General features: G+C 41.4%; 1 protein-coding gene and 1 pseudogene across 5 annotated transcripts in view; one reads left to right on the plus strand and one right to left on the minus strand.

Annotated features, from left to right (window-relative positions):
• LOC110300987 (glyceraldehyde-3-phosphate dehydrogenase pseudogene) overlaps positions 1-5,270 on the minus strand; it is a 58,835-nt pseudogene extending 53,565 nt beyond the window's left edge. The window contains exon 1 of one of the 2 annotated variants that reach the window (XR_003837575.2): positions 5,150-5,270. The product of XR_003837575.2 is annotated as a glyceraldehyde-3-phosphate dehydrogenase pseudogene, transcript variant X1 (transcript). The remainder of the gene's footprint in view (positions 1-5,149) is intronic. The other variant, XR_015048957.1, reaches the window with a different exon arrangement.
• Positions 4,723-18,528, plus strand: part of Rdx (radixin) — a 62,465-nt gene continuing 48,659 nt past the window's right edge. For 2 of the 3 annotated variants that reach the window (XM_029481639.2, XM_021171201.3), the window contains exons 1-2: positions 4,723-4,961; positions 17,549-17,620. In XM_029481639.2, the coding sequence (XP_029337499.1) occupies positions 17,609-17,620 (12 nt within the window). In that variant the 5' untranslated portion in view covers positions 4,723-4,961; positions 17,549-17,608. The remainder of the gene's footprint in view (positions 4,962-17,548; positions 17,621-18,528) is intronic. The other variant, XM_021171200.3, reaches the window with a different exon arrangement.

Genomic DNA, 18,528 nt, shown 5'->3' on the forward strand with positions numbered 1-18,528 from the left:
GGAAGCAGAGAGAGGGTGAATGCTGGCAATCAGCCTATTTTCTCCCGTTCCTTTTTGATCCTAGCACATGGGATATTGTCACCCACATTTGGAAAGGTCTTATCCTTTTCGTCAATCCTTTCTGAAAAGGCCCCCGTGATACACCCAGAGGTATACTCACCGATACCCTCCGTGTTTAATGCAATCAAATTGAAAATGGGTAGTAAATAAAACAGCACTTTATTGGGTCCCTCTCTGTTGCTGACTGGACATTAAAGACCCTGGATAGTATGAGAGTTTTCCTTAGATTACGATAGAAATAAAGAACAATGCCAAATGGGCCCTGCTGCATTCTACCCAGGCCCAGGGTTGTACCATCTATAGTGGACTGGCCTTCCACATGAATTAATCATTAGTCAGGAAAATGTCCCAAAGACTTTCCCACAGGCCAAAATAACAGAGATATTTTCTCAGTTGAGTTTCCCTCTTCCTTGGTGGCTCTAATTTGTGTCAAGTTGACTAAGACTAACCAGTAGGGGCCTCTTCCCTCAGTAGTGGTAAAAGCATTTCTTCATTGTTTGTATTTACCCACTGGAAACTCACCAGAAACTCGAAAGTCACTACTGCATCTCTTCTTTCTCTTCAGTCTGTCCCCAACTCTTTTTTTTTTTTTAAAGATTTATTTATTTATATGTAAGCACACTGTAGCTGTCTTCAGACACTCCAGAAGAGGGAGTCAGATCTTGTTACAGATGGTTGTGAGCCACCATGTGGTTGCTGGGATTTGAACTCCGAACCTTTGGAAGAGCAGTTGGGTGCTCTTACCCACTGAGCCATCTCACCAGCCCCTGTCCCCAACTCTTTAACAAATTCTAATACCTCCCCTAAATTCTTATCACCTCCCAAATTCAGGTGCTTCTGCCCACCCATGTGGGCCTTTGTAGCCAAACTGTCTAAGGTGTCCCTTGTAAATAAATGTATTGTCCATTGTCACAGAATCACACAATCTACATCATTGCCAGATGTCTTACTAAAATATAAAGTGGATCATGTTATTCTTCTTTTCTCTCTAAATTTTAATTTTATTGAAAACAGATTTTTTTCATATAATATATTCTCATTACAGTTTCCCCTCCCCAACTCCTCCCATAGAAATCCACACCCTTTCTGTCTCTCATTAGAAAACAAACAACCATCTAAAGAATAATACTAAAATAAAACAAACTGGAATAAGACAAAACAAACAAAAGAAAATGAGCCAAAGATATACAAGAAATATATATAGGTAGAGAAGCATACACATTCTTACACACAGGAATCCCAAATCCTGAAAGCCATAGTACATACAAAAAGACACTATACAGTTAAAAAAAAAAAAAAGATGGGGGTTTGTGTTCATTTCTGCTCTGTCCTGGGACCCATCTGGGCATACCTGTCCAGGCGTGTGCAGCCCTGAGCATACTGCCTCTGGGAGTCCTGTGTCTAGAAGGCCTCTCTGGCTCTTTCAATCTTTCTACTTTCTCCTCTAAAGGGTTCCCTGAGCCCTGAGGGGAAGGCTCTGATGGAGACATACATGCATTTAGGTCTCTCTCTGTACATTGTCTTGTTGTGATGTCTGTATTTGTTCCCATCTACTACAGGAGGAAACCCCTCTGGTAATGGCTGAGCAAGACACGGATCTATGGGTATAGCAGAAAATAAGAGTAATTTTGTAGCTACATTCCTTTAGCAGAACAGTAGTATTTGCTGTCCCCTAGGTCCTTTCTGGTGTTAGCTCTTGATCATACAAGCAGTGTCAGGAATGGGGTCCATCTCTTGGAGTGGGCCTGAAATCCAATCAGATAGAGGTGGTCACTCCCACGTGGCATTCCTCTTTTCAATGCCTACGTCTTAGAAAGGAAAAATCCTGTACTGCCCAACTTACCTTTCTAACCCTCACTCTCCACCCCACCCACCCCAGGACATCAATCACATGCTGCTGCCTTTCCTGGCTTCTCTGAGGAAATGTCTACATACCAGTTTCCTCTGACCTCCTCTGGGAAGTTCTCTCAGAGTGAATTGCTCTCTTCTGTGTCTCCCTGGACACTGTGTATAAACTTTTATTACAGCCATATTACACAGCACTGTTGGCTTTCCTCACCACCTAAACAGACACAGGATCCCAGCCTCACTTAAACTAGCAAGAGGCCTGGAGCTTTGTCTCTAAAACAAAATAAGCAAAATAAAACAACAACAAAAACCCTTCATCTATAAATTATTTTCTTCATTTAATAAATACATTTTCTTCATTTCAGGAAGTACTTTTGTGTGTGTTACTGAGACTAATGTTTTAAAATTCCAGATTAAAATTAAAATTGGAATTCCAGAAGTGACAATGAGCAAACATACTGTGGCAAGTCTAGTAAGAGTGTAGCGTAGACATTTTGGCAATATATCATTTTACATTTTTCTTTAGAGACAGGGTATCAGTATATAGCTCTGGATATCCTGGAACTCACTCTGTAGACCAGGCTGGCCTTGAACTCTGCTTCTACCTCCCATGTTTGCATTAAAGATGTGTGTCACTAAACCTGACTATGATTTTAAAACATCTGATATGCTATTTAAAAATCTATCTTGACAACTATTGAATATTATCAGGTGTCTTCCAAGAGCGAGACTGTTTTAGGAAGTGCGTATGGTCCTTTCCCCCCTGAGGCTGAACTGTTTGGGATTAGGTTTTGGGTAGTGGAAGAGCATTTAGTTGCTCAGCAAGGAAATTCAGTTCTCAGCACCAGGAGGCACATATACCAACACCACAGCATTGAAGACTTTGGATATTTTGATTGAATATTCAATACTTCATTTAAAAGTGCTAATATCTGATGTGAAGGTCAAAATAAAGCAATGGTATGTGTGTTTCCTCTTTGATTTTTGTATCTAATAGGTATTACTGTGATGGAGTTTTAGTCTATTCCAGAGTATTTTCTTCAGATGTGTTCTGAGCTGTGGACCCTCTGAACGACTGACTCTCCCCACCAAACTGCTTTTTAAAGTATTTGTTTCCGTTTCCATTCCCATCCACAATGTTTGAGAGTGCCCTTTTTATCTTAGCAGCTTGAATACTATCTTTTACTTAAATATTTACTAATATGATAGCAACTGAAATGCTACAACTTGGGTTGCATCTGCTACTGCAGGACACAGGATAAGATCAGAGTACTTAGATTCAGGCTTTTGAGTCAAACATGCCTTTGGGGTTGGCCATGGCTCTGCCATTTCCTAGCCAGGTTACACAGACAACCAACTTTTTTGAAGCTCCCCTTTATTCATTAGCTTTTTTTAAATGCCAATAATAGCTTTTACCTTGAGCCCAGGGTTGTTGTAATCATTAAACAAGGCAGTCATGTGAAAGCACTTCACTGTTCTGAACATAAGACCACGAATGAATGCTTCGTTTTCAGTTGCAAAGTGTACCACCGACTTCCGACTTTTAGTTTGATTAGTGTACGACTTGGGACTGCATGACATTTTTACTGTCCCTATCTTTGTTGCACCCTTGGGGAGAGGGTCAGCAAGTATTCTGTTGGTGGTCTCAGAGAACCACCTAAACCTGTTTTGGCTACAAAGCACACACCTGGTTCCCATCCTTGAGGAATTTGCAATCTAAAGACTTCTGAGATTAACCTGGAGTCTCTGGGGGCTTTTTAATTGTTTAGTGAGGTCTCTGAGGGTGAAGGTGGCAGCTCACTGAGGAGGAAGCTCAGAGAAAGGATCTGCAGAGTCCCCGGAAGAGCTACTGTCTCAGCAAAGGCAAGTCTAAGGCTACCCTAAAGATGGCTTACTTGTCCTGTAAGAATTACGTACACTCGCGTCATATTTGTATTGACAGTTCGTTTACGAAAGAGGTATTGAGTAAAGCACTGTAAACGGAATGCGCTAGGCGGGTAAGGTTTGAACCGTTGCTGTGTGTACAAGTGGCACCAAGTGTTAGTCTAAATCTCAGCAGAAAGTACTGAGGGCAGGCAGCCCCGAGGTAACCCCACGCAGCCTCTGTCTGTCTCTCTAGCGAGTGGATACAGTGAGACTATGGTCAATATGGTAACTTTTTCCAAGTCTAGAATAATTTAAGTTTGGCTGCTCTTTGGGCCCTACTTCCAACTTTTTTTTTCTTTCTCAGCCTACTCCTTCTAACCGCTAAGGAAGGAGTATCCCTGCTAACAACAAGAACAAAAAACCCGAACGCATTATAGGGTCAATCCCACTGGCGTTTTGAGGGAAGTTAAAAACACTGCAAAATTTAAAACCAACCAGCCTTTCTAGTTGGTTAAAAACCTGCACATATTAATGTTCTTTTTGTTGTAAACACTGGGCCCACTTCCCTCTCCTAGCCCGGGATCCTGCAGCCTAGCACCGAACTGCACCCTGGAGCGGCTGCTGGGGGGGTCCCCCCTCCTCCCGGGAACAGCTCCACCTCGGGGGCGCTGGAAACGCCCTCCGTGAGTTCCCTGGCACCAGCGGGAGTTTCAAGTTTCCACTCGCGGGGCGGGGGCAGGCGGCGGGCGCGCGGCGAGCTTCGGGCCGCGCGGCTCCGCTTCGTTCACTGCGGGCTTCGGACTCGGGCTGGCCCGCGGCGTCCTCGTCCCGCGGGAAAAGCTTCGCGAAGGCCCCGCAGCGCGTATCCCCCCGGCTGAGGCCCACTCGATTCCGCCCGGGGCGGCCGGTAGACACGCTCGCGGGGTTGGCGCTCGAGCCCCGGCCTCGCCCCGCCACTGGCGGCCCGCGGGAGGAGGGGGCGCAGGGCGGCCCCGCCTTCCCCCCCGAGGAGGCGCCGGGCGGCCATATTGCCGAGCTGTCTGCGGCGGCTGCGGCGCGTCTTCTCTCAGGCGGCTCAGGGCTCGCACCGCCGACTCTCCGCTCGCTCGCCGCCAGCCACGACGCCCCCGCCGAGCCGCGCCTCAGCCAGCCGGCGGCGGGCAGGGAAGGAGCCACTCATTTTCGGGGTAAGCCCTGCTCGCTCCCCCGTCCCAGGCCCCGGGGGGCCGTTCTCCCCGCCGAGGCGCTGAGGTGGCGGCCAGAAGTTGCCGGGCTGTGGCGCCGCGGCCCGGGGCCTGGCGCGCCTCACAGACGAGCTCGCGCCTGGCCGCCCGAGAGGCGCCGTGGTCGTTAACGGCTGAGCCACGCCACTTACCCGGAGTCTCCCGCCGCGCCGCGCCGTCCGCCGTCGGCCTGGCCGCCCCGTGCGTCGGGCGGTGCGGGTTCCCGCCGCCGTGGACTGGGCCCCGGGCTCGGCCCGGTGCGCCCCCGGGGGCCGCGTGGAGCGTAGGTCGCACGCTCCCTCGCAACCCGGGACGGGGACCGCGAGGCTAGAACTTCTCCCCCGGCCTCCTGTTTGAAAGTCCGGGTGTTGGATTACTAGAGAGCGTGCGGACGCGCGAGCCGCGGAAAGGCCGTCGCGTTGCCGGGTCCCGCCGCGCAAGCCCGCGAGGCCAGGCCCGGGCTCCCGGCCGCCCTTACCTGGGGCTGCAGTCACCGCCCGCGCCCTCCCGGCCCCCCGGCTTGCCCGCACCGCACCGCGGAGTCGCCTGGCGCAGTGTGAGCAGACCCCACCAGGAAACTGAGCTTTTCTGCCTTTCGGGGCTCCCAAACTCCCATCGCCCAGCCAAGTTTGAAAGGGAGTAGTGCGTTATTTCAGTTGGTTAGTCCGTTCCTACACAGATGTTTCTGTAAACGTTGCCAGGATTCTGGGTGGTTTTGTTTTTTTTCCCTCCCTCCCTAGAAGAGTGGTTATTCATTGGAAATGTGTTTTAAGAGGTCAAGTTTATAATTTTTTTTTTAAATACAGTTGAGATTTTGTAAAAAGAGGTGTGAGGGAGATGCCGGGTTGGCTGTGTGGAGGCACCAAGATTTGCATGATGTAAATGTAAAAGCCGAAGATAACAAGGGTTTATGTGATAAAAGAATACTTGGACACTGCAATCTATTGTTGACCGAGCATCTTTTTTTTTTTTAATTGAATACTTATAAGACTGTGACGAAGCACAGAATAAACAATTGCCTTGTTCATTTTGCTGCATAAATAATGGCTTGATCTGCTTGCCAAAACTGCCCCATCAGATCTGAAAAGAGAGCCTAATGTTTAGGATTGCGGGTTTATTTTTAATCTTTAGAATTCTGTCACTTGCACCAGTGTGTACTTTATCTTTCATAATAATAATTTCTTCAAATATGACAAAATGCAGACTCCTTTTCAAATTGTCAGTATGCTGTGAAAAGAACCACACTGGCTTTCATTGCATAGATCCCTTTGAAAACTGTATTTTGGAACATCACTCGGGTAGTCATTAGGAAGTCTTTAGCTTGTCTGCGTGAGGAGGAGTTGGCCTCTGTCGGCCCTACAAACTCATTTGCTCATCTGTAGCTTCACACGGGAGAGAATGGAGGGGCTCAAGAGATGTTTGTAGAGTAGATTTAATAGATTTTGCTGTGTGGAAAAAACACATGAATCTTAATTTTGTGGGAATTCTGATTACCTGGGTGGAAATTACACAGCTTCATTGCAGCATTTCTGTGTAATGGGTAGGGACAACAGGTTTGCTGTCTCCTTCTCTTAGTAGCTCTTAGTAGTTGGGGGTGAGGAGGATGGGAGATAGGTGCACCAACTGAGTTTTGTTCCTTGCTTCACCATTCCCAAGAGCAGAATGTATTTTTATTAACTGGTTTTTAATCTCTGGTGACTGCTTGGACTAAAAACAGGGTGGCAAATCTTAACTTTTTTCCCTAAGGACCAGGGCTTTTAAAATATTGCCCCATTGAGGTAGAGAAGGCTGAGCTGTGTTGTTAGAGCATATCTGTAGGGCATAGGCAACAGTTTCCTGTTACTGGTGCAGCCTGGGAGATTAAGTCACTCTTCTTGGATAGCTTGGGTCTCTTACTGCTGCAATCTGGGAAATAGGAAATCACTCTTGGATGACTTGGGCTCCCTGCAGATCAAAAGGTGGCTGGTACTACTCTACCCTGTTAATATCCCGAATTGGGAGGGCTTAAGTTGCTGCTCTATAAGGTTATTTTAAGTTTCTAGACCATAGGTGTCACTAGAGGGTGTTCTGGGAAATCCCTGACTTCAGACTCCAATAGGAAGCTCATCCAGTCTGACCTCAGAGTTATTCTTTTCTATCTCTCTGTGTTTTACAGCTATCCTCTCTGTCACATTCATTACGTTTCTATATGTATCTTAGCATTTTTTACGGATGTATATTTTAAATAATTAAAAATTATAAAAAGTCATGTACTACATTGGTAAAGTTATAACACCCAGAAATATGTAAAGCCATAGAGTAAAAGGCTTGTCTTCATGCCCCAGAACTCTGCAGTCCTGTCCATGGCCCATTTTTCATAGTAATTGCCTTGTGTATAGAAAGTGGCAGGTAGTGCTCCTGCAAGGATGAGCATACCCTATTCTTATCTATGGGTCTGAAGTCTGTTAGTATAAGGTTGTGCTGTAGTAAACCCTGGCATGGGATTACTTACATTAAACAGCAAGTGTATTATATATTTCAAATTCTCATCATTTCAATGTGTACTGGCTAGTTTTGTGTGTCAATTTGACACAGGTTGGGCTTATCACAGAGAAAGGAGCTTCAGGTGATGAAATGCCTCCATGAGACCCAGTTGTAAGGCATTTTCTCAATTAGTGATCAAGTGGGGAGGGCCCCTTGCTTCCCCTGGCAAGCTGAGCAAGCCAGGGGAATCAAGCCACTAAGTAACATCCCTCCATGGCCTCTGCATCAGCTCTTGCTTCCTGACCTGCTTGAGTTCCCAGTCCTGACTTCCTCTGGTGATGAACAGAAACATGGAAGTGTAAGCCGAATAAACCCTTTCCTCCCCAACTTGCTTCTTGGTCATGATGTTTGTACAGGAATAGAAACCCTGACTAAGACACCATGAAATTAATGGAATTTGCTATACTAATTTTCAGAAGTATTATGTAAGTACATTGGTTTATGATTAGTGGTTAGGTTTACTTTTTTCCTTTCTAAAGTATAGTGTAAATCCTCAGTAAAAATTTGTAAACACATCTCACACACATAAGCATAGAATGTCTTTTGAAACAGGTTTATTATTATTTTTTTTAATTTTTAATATTTTTATTACATATTTTCCTCAGTTACATTTCCAATGCTATCCCAAAAGTCCCCCATAGCGCCCCCCACTTCCCTACCCACCCATTCCCATTCTTTTGGCCCTGGCATTCCCCTATATTGGGGCATATAAAGTTTGCAAGTCCAATGGGCCTCTCTTTCCAGTGATGGCCGACTAGGCCATCTTTCGATACATATGCAGCTAGAGACAAGAGCTCCGGGGTTCTGGTTAGTACATCATGTTGTTCCAACAATAGGGTTGCAGATCCCTTTAGCTCCTTGGGTACTTTCTCTAGCTTCTCCATTGGGAGCCCTGTGATCCATCCAATAGCTGACTGTGAACATCCACTCCTGTGTTTGCTAGAGGTTTATTATTTATAGCAGCATTTATATGTATTTTTTTTAACCTGGAAACTATTTAGAAAGGAATAGTTGTCTATGTGATTAGTTTCTTCTGTCTTTAATAGTAGACTCTAGTGAGTAACCAGGTTAGTGAGTAACCAGGTTAGTGAGTAACCAGGTTAGTGGAAAAGGTGGGGGTTATATGGGTTTCCTCCACGCTAAACAACAATTGTGTATAACAGTGCTTGCAAATTCACCAATTTAAAATAACTAGAATTTTTGTTTTTATTTGTATTGAGGCAGGGTAGCCTTGGCTGTCCTATAACTTGCTATGTAGACCAGCCTGGCCTGGAATGCACAGAGGTTTTCTGCCTCCAGAATGTTGAGATTAAAGGTATAAGCCACCATACCTTTAAATAACATATTTTTGTTGAGTAGGTATTTGCTATAAATTTGTGTATGAGTAAGCTTTGTCTTTTTTCCTTATAGTTGACCTTTTAAGTATAATTTTAAATCTATATGTATTAAGTTTTATGTATGTAAACACTGTCACTAAATCACTGTCATCTAGTGAGAGATAGAACCAGACAGTGCTGACTACTATTCTTTATGCTTTCTCTACATTGGAAATAATAGAGTAGTAAAGTTAGTTTACTTGGAGAGATTGGTAACTGTTTTGTGTATTAGCCAGTTAAACCCAGCAGGCCAAATCCAGCTTGCTCACATTTTTGTAAATAAAGCTTTATTGGCCAGGCAGTGGTGGCACATACCTTTAATCCCAACAGGGATTGGGAGGCAGAGATAGGAGGTGAGGGCAGGTTAGTCAAGGCTACATGGAGAAACCTGTCTTGAAAAACCCAAAATTAAAAACTTAAAAGTTTTATTGGGACTTGTCCATGCTGATTGTTTATTTTGTCTGCAGCGTCTCTTGAGCTGTGATGGCAAACCATGTGACTTACAAAACCTGAAATAGTTCTTTGCCTTTCTGCAGAGAGAATTAGCTTTCCTCCAGTTTGAAAGAAAAACAACAACAACAACAAAAGCTCTACTGTATTGAAAGAATGTTTTAAACTGGGCCTTGTGGGACAAATCTATGATCCTAGCTGCCCTTGGATGAGGCAGGGGATTGCATGTTCAAGGTCAGTCTGGACAACTTAGTGAGATCTCCATCTCAAAATAAAAAATAAATAAATCCAGGGCAGCAGATAGAGGTCAGTGATAGCGTACCTAATAGGATCCAGGCCCCTCGGTGGGGTGGACATGGGTACGGTTTTACATACAGTACAAAGGAGTACCACATTCGTATTTTCTCTGGGAGTGGGGGGTAACTAACTTTATAAATTGTACTACCAGTAACTGTATTCTAGAGGATTTTTTTTTCTGTAAATTTTAGTTATTTCTAAAGTTAATTATTAGCTTTCAGGACCTTAAATGTTTCTTTTAACTTTTAAAAAGTTGACATTAAATAAGAGATTTGCTACAAGTGAATTTGTAAGGTTTTGAGTCTTTACATCATTTAAGATACACTGAGAGTGAAAGTAATAGTAAATTCTCAACTCTGGCCTGGGGCCTTCTCCATTAGCTTAGACTAAGATGGTTTTCCCTTTGGTTAGTTGTAGGATAAGTCGAGTAGCTTGTCTTGATACAAAGTATCAAAGGGAATAGGGGAGGATTCATTTTCAGAAGCTTCTCCCAAGAGGTTTTCGCCTTGGCCAGGATTGTAGCATGTTCCATATCTCCTAAATTTGACATTGCTGATCAGATTGTTTTCTTTTCATTCTGTTCTATTATTTTCCTAGTAATATACCAAATGCATTGAATTCTTTTGTCCCCAAGTGGAAAAAGATCCAAAGTGACCTGTCATATATGAGTAATGTTTAAATGAGCATGCAGCTAACATTCTTGGTTCAGAACTTAAATTATAATATGAAAAACATTAATTGCTTTAATTAATTAAATTATTCTACAGGACTAAATCCAGCCTCCTGCCAGTTTTTACAAGTGAAGTTTTTTTGAATGATTGCAACATAAGACTATGGCTTACGAAACCTAACGTGTTTATTTACCTGGCCCTTTACAGAGAAAGTTTGCTGAACTTTTTTTTTTCAAGTGTCAGTCATGTATCCAGGCAATTGTTACACTATGGTACACTGTGCATTTAGGATGGAAAAGATCCTGAGGTGTTGACAGTGTAAAAACCATGTGCCATACTGAATATCTTAAAAGTGTGTTAAGTGGGAGTATGTCAGCTGGAATAGTGTGTAATAGTGTGTAAAGTTCTAAGAATTCTCTGTGATGTCAATTCTGGATATTTCTTGCTTTCTATTTTTTTTTTATTTTAAATATTCCTGTTTCTGTAAATTAATAATCTTTGAATAAAAGGCAGCTGGAGTAGATGTATTTGTCATTAATAAAGAATCCCCCCTTTATAAAATGGACAATGAGGCTGTACAGCATCTTAGGGTTAATTGATAGTGTCTTTTCAAGTATGTTATGTCTGTAGGCTAATATGGCTGAGGATAGCTATGTGCATCCCAACACATCTGTAGATGACAGTGCCATGTTGAAGTGCCAAAAGTTGGACACTCATTGTAGGGGGATGGATTGAATTTAGATGTCATGAGAACTGATACTTAAAATGTAAGATATTTAGAGAAACTATACAAACTTAGTTTGGTTTTAAGTAGAAGTGTATATATTGGAAAGATTACTATATGTACCTCAAACAAGCAGCATGATAATTATAGTCATTATTAAATGTGACATTTAATTCTTTAATTCAATAAAATAACTGAAATGGTTTTAGAACAAGATATAGTAAGCTTTATTATGTTTGTGTTTGTTGTCTCATTGATTCTTACTAGCTTGGCCATTTTATAACATTAAGATGAAAAGAAAATGTTGTCCTTGAAAAATAACAGCTAAAGTATTACCTGTAAGCCTAGATTCTCATCAAAAGCAACAAAACCCAGCTACTGCTAAATAATGTCTAATGTCTCAAAAAATATAAGTTGTAGAGCTATTTGTGAATACAGTGTTGAGTTTTTGGTTCTTTATTGCTACATGAATCTGCTTTCCTCTTACCATTTCTAACAGCATAAAAATGTTTGTTTGTTTTAGATTTATTTTATATCTTAGTACACTGTCCTGTCTTCAGACACAGCAGTAGAGGTCATCAGAGCCCATTACAAATGGTTGTGAGCCACCATGTGGTTCCTGGAAATTGAACCTAGTCAGTCTCTTTACCACTGAGCCATCTCTCCAGTACCTAACATGTGTTTTCTTAAATGTAAAATGAAGAAGTTGAACTGGAGATGGCTGTCTTACTTATATTTTAGCACATATTTACAAATGATGTTTCATTTGCCTTTCTGACTACCTTAGTAACTATATATTTAAAAAATATTTTAGGTCAGAATTGAAATTCAAGATAATATGTTATTTTAGTACCTTTTTTACACTTGTTTTAGAAATTAAAATTTTCTCAAAACTTGCAAATATTTTTTTAAGTATCTTTAAAACATAGACTACTACCACATGACTATGTCTTAGATATCTTTAGAATTACCTATCAGTTTACAGCTTTGATGATGGTAGAGGAGAAAGCTTTCTCAGCCTCTTAAAAATCCCTTTTGTTGTCTGGGACTGGCTTGCCTAGGACTGCATGAAGAAAATCGAATAGGACCAGCAGAACCTAAACCCAGGCTGACCTCACTAACTAGTTCCATGCCTTCAGGCAAGCCTCTTAATCACTTCTTCCTTTCTTTTTAGAGGTATAGGAGTTAGGAGTTGGAATACTAAAGTAGGCTGGGGAGAAGGAAGGCAGTTAGGAAGAATTAGTAGACCACATCTATAAGTGCCTTTAAAGTGAGCATACTGCAGATGTAAGATAGTCTTGTCTTCTGCACTTCACTTGGGAACTGCGTAAGTTGAGAGAGAGAGAGAGAGATTACTACAGTATTAAGCTAATATATATAATAAACATTTTTTTGGTATTTTTAAGGTTTTAAACCTGAGTGTGTGTGAACTTGGATAAAGTTGTATCCTTTTTCACATATTGTGTTATGAATGTGGCAGTATCAGAGAGACTGTTTTCATAAGACTTATTAGGGAACTTCATAATACATTCAAGTTATTTTAGTGTAGTGTTTTTTTTAAATATTTGTAACTTTTACCAGAGAGGAATAGCAATCCTTTATTTACTTATTTATTTTATTTATTTAATATGAGTACACTGTTGCTATCTTCAGGCACACCAGAAGAGGGTGTCTGATCCTATTACAGATGGTTGTGAGCCACCATGTGGTTGCTGGGAATTGAACTCAGGAAGAGCAGTCAGTGCTCTTAACCGCTGAGCCATCCATCCAGCTCTCAGTACAGTGTTAATAATGCTCTTTACTTACAAGTCTGGTGATTAAATCCAGTACTACTGTTATTTAAAGTGTTGGAAAAGAATCAAATATATTTGTGTATCTGATATATCTGACATAGATTTGTATATTTTAAGTTTTGATAATTACATTCAAGCACTATACATTTCTTGTAATTTTAGATACTTCATACATTTATTGTATGCGCTTAAACACCTCTGGGAGGTGGTTCACAGGCCTCCCTAGAGTGTCCCACATGGAGAAAAAAAGGATTGATAAGTTCTTTGTCAGTGTCATAACTGTTGATTTGCCTGCCATTTACCTAATTGAGGCATTTTAAACTTTTTTTTTTATTGTATTCCTTCCTAGTTTCCCAGAAAATTGGCCAAGAGTTCTTTTAGAATTTTATATAAAGACAACTATTTTGCTCTTCCATAGTTTGACTCCCAAAAGACTGAAAATAATTACAGTTAGGCCTTGGGAGAAGAATAACTTGAAAGTAAAATTAGTTTGGTGTTAAGTATTGACGCTTCAGTGTAAGCCACTACTAGACTCCACTGGGCAACACCTGGTGCAGCACCTGACCTGCTGGTGTGCTGTGCCAGTGCAGCAGAGAGAGAGCCACTGTATGAGGAAGGCCAGCCTCTAGAGCTGAAGGACAGGATGCTATATATCACCGTTTCCTCTTTAGTGGCATTTTGTTTGTTCATATGGGTAGGTGGTAGGAGGTGGGAGACAGCTGCTGTCAGCATCTCCTCAGACTGAAGCCTCTGAACTGATAACTAGGTAATTGCTGCTACCTTTGTGCTTCTGAGGAACTTGGTATGCAAAAGAGATAGGGTAGAACACTCCTGGAAGAAATTCAGGAGTGGGAGAAACTGCAGTGGCAAAAATTCATCACATTAATAAACCTGCAAGGGAAACATTAAACAAACTAAAGGGGAGAGGAGAGTCATTGCTTTATGACTATAACACGAACTTTATGCTTTATGAATATAGCTATATGAATATAACATGAACTCGTCTGCTTGGCAGCCATGTAGATAGAGAAAGAAGACAAGATGCTGAAAACAAGTAGTTTCTTGGCTTTTCATGTGATCTTTTATTTTCTCTTTTGCTACTGGCAGATGCTAGTTTTATTTAAAGTGTATCATCCTAAAGTGACTTGATGTGTACCATTCATGGTAAATACTATTTCGGTATGAACATTGTTCATTGATCACTAACTTGACTAAAACTTAGATTTTAATTCTACTTACATATAGTTTGTCCTAGAAAATTTTAAAGGTTGAATTCCTGTGCATACCACATTATGGAAGATAGCCAGTTAGTGAGATATGCTCTTCAGAGTTTCCCATCTGACTTTTAAACACTTAAAAGTAAAACCTCTAGGGGCTGGAGAGATGGCTCAGCGGTTAAGAGCACTGACTGCTCTTCCAGAGGTCCTGAGTTCAATTCCCAGTAACCACATGGTGGCTCATGACCATCTGTAATGGGATCTGATACCCTCTTCTGGTGTGTCTGAAGACAGCTGCAGTGTACTTATAAATAAAATAATTCTTACAAAAAAGAAAAACTCTCTAGGGAATATTGTGATTATTGTGATGGGGACTGAGATAATATTGCTGGCCACAAAGCAATATCCCAGAAGGGCCTCCACAGAGATATGCAGAGCTGAACGGCAGGCAAGGTTCTGACATTGGAGAGTTCACTAGGGTTGTAAGCTCTCTAAAATGATCAGGTATGAAAAATAAGCCTCTTTGAGCTAAAAATCAAATTTAAAGAGATATAAAGTAAATATAAGAATAAAAGAATTTTTAAATATCATACCATGAAAGTATTAAAAACTTTTTTCAGTCAAAAATAAAAATAAAAAAAGACTGTCTAGGAATGTTATAGATTGCCTAGTGGTTAAAACCATTGCTGCTCTTCCAAAGGACCCAAGCTAAGTTCCTAGCACTCAAATTGGGCCACTCACAGCCACCTCTAACTCTAGCTCCAGGAGATTTTGATACCGTCTTCTGGCCTCAGCAAACACCTTTACACACATAGAAATGAAAATTTAAAAATCTTTAGAAATATTTTTCTATTAATAAAACACCAAAATTTTATATCATAGACATATAATAAAATACATTGAAAATAACTGAGAATGGGGCAGGAGAGATGGCTCAGTGATCAAGAGGATTTCTTGCTCTTTCAGAGGACTGTCAGAGGACTGGCGTTTGAGTCCCAGAACACACATCAAATAGCTCAGAGCTGCCCGTAAATCCAGTGCCAGGGATTCTGCTATCCTCTTTTGGCCTCAGTAGCACCTGCACACAGGTGGTGTACATCCACACAAACACACATATACATAAATAAAAATCAATCTTAAATGTGGAGAAACTGGGCCTGCTGACTCCCACCTGTAATTCTAGCACCCTGGAGGTAGAAGTGGCAGGATTACCTCCAGTGTGGGAGTCCAAGGCCAGCCAGAGCTTCTGTGAGACCTTGCCTGAAAATGCAAGACAGTCGCTCATCTGTAGAAACCTGTTGGCTAGAGGAGAATCACTCAGTTAAAGGGGTGGAAAATTTGAAAACATAGTCAAAAGATTAAATAGGAAAATGTCAGAATGTGTCCAGAAAGAACTGAGTGAAAAATACCTGGATGGAAGAAGATGTGGGCAAAGCAAAGGCTTAGGAATGAGGAAGCTTACCAGCTCTCTGGCTGTTTGTAGGGAATCTGACACTAAAGAGTAAATGTTAAAGTGGAAAGGAAGGTTAGTGCACGGGGAATGAATTAAGTTGACAGCTGACTGCTCATGAGTGCTAACAATGGCCAGAATAAAGAGAAGTAGTAACATCCAATGCTGAGCAGGCCACAGTTCACCTGGGTGTCTGTGTGTAGTTAAATTACTATTTAAGGAGAGGACTCTTCCTGGAAAGATGTAACAGTTCTGGAACTGCTTACCCGATACCAGCCTAAAAATTTATATAAGTGAAAAATTGCCATTTTATCAGAAGTCAGCTGGGAAAACTTAAATGTATTTCTGTTAGATTGGCTAAGCAGACTAAAGTGAGGAGAATGAAAGATTAAAAAAAAAAAAAATAAGCACTTAGCTTAGCTTGATCTAACATGTTACCCAACGCCACCATGTAGTATTGTTTATATCTGGAACAAGTGACACTGCACTCAAGTTTAAATATTAAGAAACTCCACAAATGAGTATTTTACCCATAGACCTAAAACTCTCGAATTTGAAAATTTAAAAGTGGGAACACAATAACAAAACATTTTAAAAGTTACTAGAAATCGTGATTGGAAACTGAACATTTAAGAGCTTAATAATGAACGAGAGAAGAACATATAAAAATCAGAGGCATACCAGACATGTTGGGAACTGGGCAGGAGAATGGTCCAGAATTTGAGACCAGCCTGAGCAAGAAGTTCTAGGCCATTCTGTGCAAAGAGTTAGAACCTGTCTGAAACAAACAAACAAAAACCTAAACACCAACAGACAACAGCAGCAAACCAAAAAAATCCTACTCCCTTGACCTTGCAATGTATAAAAATGACATGGCTTAAATGTATGACAAATGTTTTCTTCCCCTCAAGATAGTTCCTCCCAAAAGGGGAACTGTGTTCTTAGGTGCTACCTTCATTTTGAACATGAAAGTTTGACTTGAAACTCCTTTAATTTAGGTGTGAATTAATTCAGAAAATGAGGCCTGTCAGACTGTAAATGTAGGAGGGGTGATAGGGAATAGACTAGAAAAAGGTCAGAAATGGGGCTTTTATATTTTCTCCTGAATGTCATTGCCAGTGACTCAGATAAAAACATGAAACACAGCCCACGGAGCTGCAGAGGGTGTTTCTGTGTATAGAGACGTTTATTGGCATGTGTGTGAATAAAATTTAGGGAAATTACCTTATTTGAATGTGTGTTAATTTAGCTGGGCCTACAACTATCTTGGCAGTGATAGTGTCTACATAAATTTTAATGTCTCTGATACAACATTAGTCACAGTAAGGTTTGATGCTGGAATCTCTTTTCCTAGACAGCTGATAAAGGCTTGGTAGGTTTCTCAGAAAGGCAAACTCATTTTTGTTGATGTTTCTTAGTAAGAATGTTTCCCCAAGGGCAACAGGGTAGTCCTTCCCTGCTAAGATGTGTTGCCTCAGTGAAAGAAGTTACATGCCAGCCTTAGCTTAGGACTGTTCTGAATTTCAGTGGTGGTCACTGGCTAGCTGGGGACTAGCACCTGTGTTGCTATGTAGAGATGGCACTGCCTTCCACACTTTAGGTGAGTAAGCTGGTGTGTTTTTTCCCAGTTTTTAGAATTTAAAAAAGAAAAATAATTTTTAAGAAAAACAGTTTTCATTTGACAGTACAGAAAGGTTGGAAAATACTGACTTTCCCTTAGACTTGAGGCTGCTGGTCTTCATTGGTACTGCCTCTTAACATACAAGGCTGGTGCATGGAGGAGCTTGTATGGGAGAGGCAGTCTTTAGTCCATAGTGATCAGGTTTTCTTGCTGTCTTTTAGATTAACATACTTTATGCTGTGCTGTTTGAGATGTGCAGTGCTTCCAGCGCCATACACCAGGCTTTTTAGGGAATGTGGAATGCTCGCCCAAGACTTTGAGTGTGAACATAAGAGGACACAGTGTCACTTGTAACCTGCTTTCCATCTTAGTCCTGCAAGGTAGAGGTAACATGAGTGGAAATAAAATATGCTTCCTTTTCTTTAACAGGCTATAATTGTTTATAGAAGTGAAGAGTTTCTAAAGAAGGTAACAAACAAGAAAAAGAAAATGCCGAAGCCAGTAAGTGTGTTTTGATTCTTTTGATACTGCTTAGCATTCATTGTGCGGGTTGTGAAGAATAATCATGGGTGACAGGACAGTTAAGGTTAAAATTAATGACATTTGGTACCAAGCAGTCTAGTTCTATTCTGGCTTTCATACTTAATCTGTGTGTGACTTCTGTTTAATCCATTTTCCCTTGGTTTCCTCTATATAAAATAGGGATATAATTTTATTTACTCAAGAAAGGAGACAAGGATTATATAAGAAGAATCTAGTATATATTTAGCTCTCAATAATTGTAAGTTATTGTTAGGAGAAAATAATGAGAGGTATGCAGGACCTATTCCTGCTAACTTTCTCGTAATTCTAGTTTGATGCCGTGACAGTGATACTGACAATAGCCTAAATTTGTATGCCTGTGATCATTTTGAAGACTGTTACCTGCCTTTGGGACTCTTTCCCATTACTGGGTTGCCTTGTTTAGTCATGTTTAGGCTTGATAGAAGAGGAGGTACCTAGTCTTGAAGTATTGCAATTTGATATACCATGGCTGGTTGATATCCATCAAGGCAGGCCCTTTCCTGAAGAGATATGGAGGACGAGTGGATGGGGGTGTGAAAGAGAGGGGAGGTTGGGGAGAGACTGGGAGGGACGAAGGGAGGGGAAATTGTGGTTGGGGGTTTAAAATAAACAAAATTTAAAGAAATAAAAAAGTGAAACATTCTCATAAACTGGGGGAAAATTCCTTGGAGCTAGTGAGTTTACTCAGTGATGAAGAACACTTAGTGCTCTGGCCGAGGACCTGAGTTCAGTTCCCATCATCCATGTTGGCCATGTTACAGCCTCCTGTAAGCCCGGCTTCAGGGCTCTGACACTCTTCTGGGACCCACTTGGCACCTGCATATATAGGACATATGCTAGTACAT

Source organism: Mus caroli, unplaced genomic scaffold (assembly GCF_978045245.1).
Source record: "Mus caroli unplaced genomic scaffold, Mus_caroli_1 scaffold_11, whole genome shotgun sequence".
Lineage (NCBI taxonomy): Eukaryota > Metazoa > Chordata > Mammalia > Rodentia > Muridae > Mus > Mus caroli.